Consider the following 7943-nt stretch of genomic DNA (forward strand, 5'->3'; position numbering starts at 1 on the left):
CTATGCCAATTGTTAGTTTCCTGCATAAGTGTACTTTGATGCTATCCGAAATTCAGAATGAGATGAGGCATCTTCAGTATTCGTGCTCTTTTTATTGTAAAGAAATGGAAGCAGCTTTCACATCATCTTATCTGCTCCAATAAAAGTGAGTTGCACTACTGACCAGCATCAGAATCCTAAACATGAACTATCGACCATTCTTTCGAACTGTTATTCATAATCAACAAGAGTACGAATTCTCATCCAAACATATAAGATGGTATTTTGCCATCTTTTGCTGGTGGTGTATTTGCAAACTTCCATGAGCAGCGAAAAAAGGCATCGGGTGCATTTTTCCCAGCCACTGCATTGATAGATATCTTATCAGAAATCTCTTTCATATCTGCTTTAGTGAGTTTCACTCCCAAGGAACCAATATTATCATCCAGATTCTTTAACTTAGTTGTGCCTGCAAACACACAAGGAGAATTCACAAATGTGCTTTGGTTTTCGATCAATTCAAGGTCAGTGTGCTTATGAATATCAGAGTTGCTGATACATAAGAACAACACGCACCAGGAATAGGTACAACATCATCTCCTTGAGTAAGAACCCAGGCAAGCGCGAGTTGTGCAGGGGAGCATCCATGTTTTTCAGCTAACTTCTGTGTTCTAGCATAAAGGTCTTTGTTTTTCTCCAAGTTGTCTCGTTGAAAGCGAGGAAGCCAGTCCTGATATTAACAGATTAAAACATCTTTGTTTACTCAAAAGTCTCTAACTAGGTTCGAACATTCTCATAAGCAACAAGAGGAAATAATGTCATATGGCATAGGTTACCAGATGACTTTCTGCAGGTATAGCTTCCACAACTGCCCTGCCGCCGAAAAACCCTTGACCAAGAGGGCTATATGGCACTATCCCGATTCCAAGTTCCCTGCGTTCCAACCGCCATACACAACACAAATTTCACACATTAACCACTTCTACAGGGGAGAAGACAAAGTCATCTACATTGTGCAGACAGAAGAAGATACAGGATACAACTCAGCAATGTAGATTTGCATAGATCAAACCTGAGCTTACCTGCAAAGTGGGACGATTTCTTCCTCAATGTCGCGAGTCCAAAGTGACCACTCCATTTGTAATGCAGTAATGGGATGAACTGCATGCGCCCTCCTTACTGTTTCTGGGCTGGCTTCAGATAATCCGATATACTTTATCTTCCCCTCTTTCACCAACTTCTTTAGTTCCTCCATCTACCATCAAGACACAGTTAAGCATCGATCTATAACTTCTAAGTTGAGCACTATCATCATTCAGAAAGAACAGCATGAAAAACTTCCTACAACTGAGAAAGAAAAGACTTAATACTGCTACTAGTCCAAGGGAAAAGGTGTATACTAACTGTATGCTCTATTGGTACTGATGTGTCGACACGGTGCTGATAGTAGAGATCAATGTACTCCACATCAAGGCGCTTCAGGCTAGCCTCGCAGCAGGAGCGAACATACTCAGGACTGCTATTAAGTGTAACTTGTGGTTCCTTGACACTTACAATACCAAACTTTGTGGCAACCTGAACCTTATCTCGAGGCAGCTGCTTCAATGCCTGAAAGACTCGAACACTTGATATCAGTACTCTCACAAACTTGAATGTTTCCTTGTGATGAAATTTGTAATCTCCCATGTGTAGGCAAACCACTGAGCTCAAGAATACCTGACCTTTCCAATCAAAACTTCATTAGTTTCTGGTCCATAAATATCTGATGTATCGAAGAACGTTATTCCATTATCGAATGCATGCTTGATGATTGATATGCCAACCTCTTCAGCTAGGGGAGCATTGTGAAATCCAGTAAGTCCCAAACAACCAAGTCCCAACTTGGAAACCTACACAAACAAGTCAAGACGAGAAACGAAACCATCATCTTAGGACTTCCTTTCCTGCAAGTAGAAACTATGCAATGCATAATGACAATTGACAAAGACCTGAAGTGGTTTATCACCTCAAATCCCTCACTCCCAAGTTTAACTCTAGGAATTCGGACAGCCATTCTGCTTCTTCTTCTTCTTGGAGATTCTAAATTTCCTTGATATTTGGTTCTGATTTCTGAAGACTTGATCGACTTGTTAGTATATATGTATACGAGTTCAGATCGGCTTCCCAGAACAGTTTAAAGCAGTCTGTCTAACTTTTGTTTCATGCATCAAGGATTTACATGTCTTTTTCTTAAATCTACCTACCCATCGTGAGTAGGAATTACATGCATTCCATGATGACACACAATTCATTGGGGTGTGATATTTTTTCAAGCAGGTTAATCTCTAAATGTGATCGGTACGCGTTTATGTCATTGGTCTACATGAAAGTTGCATAGTTATATGATGCAAAAATACCATCAGGAGAATGTTTGTGAGGTAAGCTTATATAAACAGAAGAAGATATACTCATGTTCTTTATGTGTAAGGATTTGTGAGCATCATTCACATGATCCATATCTGCTCCAAGGTGCACCAATGATAACCAACAACAGAATCCTACAGAAACATAAACTACATGGACTCTGGTGTAGCACCAGCGTGTTATTCTTTACTCTTTATCATTATTAATTTGCTAGATTACTGGTTTTCATGCATACAAACATTTAAGATTATATTTTGCTCTGCTGGTGTGTTTGCAAATCTCCATGAGCAGCTGATGAAAACATCCGGCGCATTATTTCCTGCTACGGCACTGCAGGTAGGTATCATATTGGAAATCTCTTTCATATCTTCTTCAGTTAGTTTCACTCCCAAGGAAGCAGTATTATCATCCAGGGTTTTTATCTTAGTTGTTCCTGCAAGAAAACAGTGAGATCTAGTTCAGTATGCTTTGGTTGTTTTCAATGTATCAGAATGCTCATGATTCATGAATAGTGCATACTTGCTTCTGTTTCATGAACAACACATTGTATGACTGTAAGGAGATTAGGAAGGAGAATGGCACGCACGGGGAATTGGTACAACACCATCACCTTGACTAAGAACCCAAGCAAGGGCTAGTTGTGCAGGGGAGCATCCATGCTTTTCAGCCAACTTCTGTGTTTTAGCATAAATGTCCTTGTTTTTCTCCAAGTTGTCTCCTTGAAAGCGAGGAGTCCATCGCTGATAAGAGATTGATTAGCCGTCAAATAACCAAATAGTATATCACCATAAACAACAAGAGGAAGTAACAAATTGCATTCTTGAAAGAAGTCAAAGAACTAATGCATAAGATATGACATAGATAGGCTACCAGAGGACTACTTGCTGGTATAGGTTCCACAACTCCCCTGCCACCGAAAAATCCAAGACCAAGAGGGCTGTATGGAACTATCCCAATCCCAAGTTCCCTGTGTTCCAACAAACACAAACCCAGTTGTTTTCACAATACTCGTCTTTTACACTAAGGTGGTCTAAGAGTACATGTAAACTGTGAAAACTGCAGATAAATGCTAACAGCTAGTACAACTTACAAATCAGCCAGGAAAACTCATATTCAAAAGTACAACAACATGGAATTTGTGATCTGCATATCAAAGATGTGGCTTTGATACAGAATGCATATTGAAATCTGAAGTTATATGTGGTTACCTGCAAAGTGGAACGATTTGTTCCTCGATGTCGCGAGTCCAAAGAGACCACTCCATTTGTACTGCAGTAATGGGATGAGCTGCATGTGCCCTCCTTATTGTTTCTGGACTAGCTTCAGATAATCCAATGTACTTTATTTTCCCCTCTTTCACAAGCTTCTTCAGTTCCTCCATCTAGACTTACAACAGAAGTACTAGTGATTAGTAGTTGAAGCAAATATATGACATCAATATGATCATTTAGAAAGAACTGAAAGAACTAAAAAGTGACGACAAGATGAAAAAGAAAGTCTTAAGCTTAATTAGAGAGGGGACTAGCTAGATAACAGTCATAACACTCACAGTTTCCTCTATGGGAACAGATGTGTCAATCCGGTGCTGATAGTAAAGATCAATGTAGTCCACCTCCAGACGCTTCAGGCTAGCTTCGCAGCAGCACCGGACATACTCAGGAGTGCCGTTAATTACAACTTTCTCAGGCTCAATCTTTACAATTCAAAATTTTGTAGCCACCTGAACCTTATCTCGAGGCAGCTGCTTTAATGCCTGAAACACTAAAATGCGTATTCATAAATAGAAGTCATCTGCAAGGTCATAACTCCTAAGACAAGGTGAAATGATTGAAAATAAACACATTTAAAAAAGCAAGCAAGTAAATAGTAGTGAGCTATAGATTATCACTTTCAAGTTCAAGAGCTGTATCAAGAGCAGATTTCAGCTTAAACATATATATAAGCTCTCATAGGATAATAATGGTCTGTCAATTATGCTAGATGAATATGTAAACGATGCCTATAACATCATTAACATGTGAACTCTTACATTTGCAGAATACTTTGGAGGGAAAAAAACTTCACCTTTCCGATCAAAACTTCATTAGCATGTGGTCCATAAACATCAGATGTATCGAAGAATGTTATTCCTCTGTCAAATTCATACTTGATCATTGATATGCCAAACTCTTCAGGCAGTGGCACACTATAGATTCCACTAAGTCCCATACACCCAAATCCCAACTTGGAAACCTGCACAAACAAATGAAAAAACACCGAACAAAATTCTAAGTCATGCACGTAGCTATTTCTAGCTGCGTCTTTGAACTCTGGAAGCTATCAAGTATTTTTGTTTGCAACATGTATACTGTGTTGGGTTTCACGCAGAGGATTGGTCAATAAGATACGATATCAAGAATGCAACTATAATAGGGAAAACAAACACACACAACAACACAAGATTTAAAGTGATTCCCTCACTCTTTGAGGTATGTTCACGGGGCGTGATCCGATCTTTCTTGACTATTGAGCATATATAATGAGAACTAAATACAAGGTGTTTCACTCAAGTTTATAATCCAAACCCGAACCCTTGAACCCTTGTACACCCCTCTCAACTCACACTCTCAATACCCAGTAAAGCTAACTATCTTATAACACTTGACAGAGAATTCTCTCTAAATAAGAGACTACACAACTCGGATGCCACACTGCAGAATGCAAAGGCTTGATGGCTATTTATAGCCAAATCCTTCTCTCTCAACATGCAGAACCATGCATAGAAGAAAAGCAAACTTGCTTTTCCATCTTTTCCGTTCAATGTTTCTACACCAATAGTCTCAAACTATTACCTATAGTTCTCAACTATAGATTTCTATGCATGCATGTTCTCACTCATTCTCTATGCATTCCCACAACAATAGTGCACAATAGTAGGCTTGTTCCCTTGTGCATATTGCAGCCTTTTCTTCCATTCAAACAATACTGCACCTACTAGCAAACATGACATTAGTTTGAGCCACATCTCGATCAAGATACTGTTAGTTGCATTTTTGTACTGCATCCTTACGTTAAGAATGAAAGAGCTTTGGAGGAAATTGCTAGTTTCTATCAAAAATGAAAGTGAAACTTGAACAATGCAAAGAAACTGGGTTTTGAGCTGAATCAAATATGGATGTATTAATCTTGAAACTTGAACAGCTTGAGGTGAAATATTGAGTTTAGCAAACTTGTTAGCAATTATGCAAGTAAAACGAAGAACTAATGAAGAAACATAATATAACTTCACATCAAAGACCTGCAATTATGGATATTTCACCTCAAATCCGTCACTACCAAGTTTCACTCTTGGAATTTGGCCTATTTTCTCCTCAGCCATTTTGCTTCTTCTTAATTTCACCCCTGATTCACTGATTGGTACTGAAGTGAGAACTGAATTACATTGTGGTTCCTGAATTAGATTCTGTGTTCAACTTTTCAAGGTAACTGTTGTTCTTGTTCAATGGTCATTAAGAACCTAGCTAGCTCCATGAAAATCGTAATATTCATATGATGGATTCTTTGATGTGTCAAACTAATTAACAACGAAAGAAAACAATCAATTAGTCTTTTCAAACATTTCTCATCTGTAGCATTGAATGTCTCATACCCCAAGTTAAAGAAATCAGAGATTTTGATTCTTTTGATAGGTGATGAGCTAACGTAAGACATGCGTTGCCGCCTGGTTAGTTATTATAGTTAATCAAATGTTGATGGTAAATTACATTCTAACTAATCATGGCATTCTTTCTCTTTCAATAGAAGAAGATCGAGTCTAATTGGCTCACGAATTGTATTAAATATTATTAATGGAATGTGGATAGTATGTATGTCGTTATTTCGGCCTAGCTAGTATATATATTAGTAAATTGCTAAAGGAAAACGATTGTTGGTGTCAATGACACATAAGATTTGTAGCCTCAATCTTAATTATGTCTAATGTCATGTAACCTCTAAGTTACAATATTCGTATGGTATCTTTGAACAGAAGACGAGTATGCTTGGTTCACGAATTGTATTAAATATTAATTAGAATGTGGATGGTATATCATTTCCGCCTTGTAGTAAGTTGCCAAGTTGAGGAAGATCAATGCTTACTAACGAGGATGGATGCTGTTTCTCCTTTAATCTTATCTTTGGTGGAATGGGATCCCTAGGCCAAAATAAGAAAATGTTGGTTTTACGCTACAACAGAAAACAGCTCAACTAGAAGGAATACGATCCCTGCAGAAACCAGTCGATCAAGTTCTTCCAGGCAAGTGACCGGAGGAAAATAAGCTTTCAGACGGACGACGATCAGATGGCAGTAGGACCAAAGTTTCTCTCAATATTCATCATTCAATACCTGATTTAGTTATTTTATGATGAAGGATAGAAGGATTTATACTTCAAAGTTCAAACCAGCCAACCTAGCTAGCTTGCAAAAGAACAAAAGACAGTATACATAAGTCCAAAACTCTCAAGTTAAACTTTCTTTGGTCCAACATTTTGAATTTTGGATGATATGACTTCCACTAGCTTGCTACCTTTTTCCTTTTGGCAAGTCTTCCAATTGCAAGCTTGTGACCTAGAAAATTTATAAGCAACTAGAAGTCTATTGTATATTCTTAAAATTCTTCTTTGATGTCCAAGCAGTGGACCAGCTAGTATTGATTGTAACCTCTATATTTGAAGGTTTACACAAAAATGGAAAATTCTAGTGTACCATCCCCACAAAAATAGCACCAACATGAAGTCCATACACCAAAATGTGTACTTATTTTAAGTCAAAACATTAACGATATTGTAAACTTGCAAAATGTCTTGTGTGTTATTTTTCTCGCTATCTACCGCGTGTAAAATCTTAAAAAGTATGTGATTATTGATAGTTAATTTTGCATGCTTAAGGGGGATCGATAGAAGTGATTATCTACCATGTTTTCTTTTTGATAACATAAATGTTGTCTTTAGTAATTTAATTTTTGTCAGTTTATGAAAATAATGACTAGAAAAAACAGAAAGAGGGAGTATAAATTACATATGGAGAGCGTAAATTTTACTTCCCCGCATGCTTAAATTGTTACTTCTATTACAAATTTCATGAAACATAGTTTTGTACATCCATAACTTAGCTGAATTCAAGTTTTATATACAGATCCCTAGCTTATATTCAAATGGCTTCAATCACTTGTGATACCTAACTAAACGTTTGCATCGATCATCATACAGTAATGAGATATGAGATTATCATTACTTGCCGGCCATCTCTATCTTCCGAGAGTGACAGGTAGGGCACAGTAGGGAAGAAGGAAATACAGTAATAAATTTCTACATCAAATGTAGCTAGAGAGGGAGATGGTCCTTATTTTGCTGATGCTGTCTTATATAGTTTTCCAGGCTTTTCTGTGAACCTTATGCAAACCCGATGAGCTAAGGCATGCAATACTGGTCCCCTTTTTCTCTGTGTTTTATACTCTTTTTGGTTCATGCTTGATGCCTACCTTACAGCACAGTCACACATGACTTGCAGCTTCACACACAGCACAGCACAGAGAGAGAGAGAG

At 37.8% G+C, this 7943-nt stretch overlaps 1 protein-coding gene and 1 pseudogene across 1 annotated transcript; both read right to left on the bottom strand.

The window, feature by feature from the left end:
- Window positions 1-239: 239 nt before the first annotated feature.
- Window positions 240-2032, bottom strand: LOC101309754 (probable aldo-keto reductase 1-like). Its single transcript, XM_004304698.1, has 7 exons — window positions 1985-2032; window positions 1701-1868; window positions 1384-1587; window positions 1062-1234; window positions 816-912; window positions 556-709; window positions 240-448 (listed from the first exon to the last, which is right to left on the bottom strand). The coding sequence occupies exons 1-7, from the start codon at window positions 2030-2032 to the stop codon at window positions 240-242; spliced, it is 1053 nt and encodes a 350-aa protein (XP_004304746.1).
- A 430-nt stretch (window positions 2033-2462) lies between these two features.
- On the bottom strand, window positions 2463-5740 carry LOC101310046 (annotated as a pseudogene).
- Between the last annotated feature and the right edge of the window lie 2203 nt (window positions 5741-7943).

Source organism: Fragaria vesca, linkage group LG6 (genome assembly GCF_000184155.1).
Source record: "Fragaria vesca subsp. vesca linkage group LG6, FraVesHawaii_1.0, whole genome shotgun sequence".
Taxonomy (NCBI): domain Eukaryota; kingdom Viridiplantae; phylum Streptophyta; class Magnoliopsida; order Rosales; family Rosaceae; genus Fragaria; species Fragaria vesca.

Coding starts and splice junctions, on each gene's coding strand:
- LOC101309754 (XM_004304698.1), bottom strand. CDS start 2,032: ATGGCTGTCCGAATTCCTAGAGTTAAACTTGGGAGTGAGGGATTTGAG. Junction 1,869..1,984: donor TTGGGAGTGAGGGATTTGAG/GTGATAAACCAC, acceptor TTGTTTGTGTAG/GTTTCCAAGTTGGGACTTGG. Junction 710..815: donor TACCTGCAGAAAGTCATCTG/GTAACCTATGCC, acceptor TGTTAATATCAG/GACTGGCTTCCTCGCTTTCA.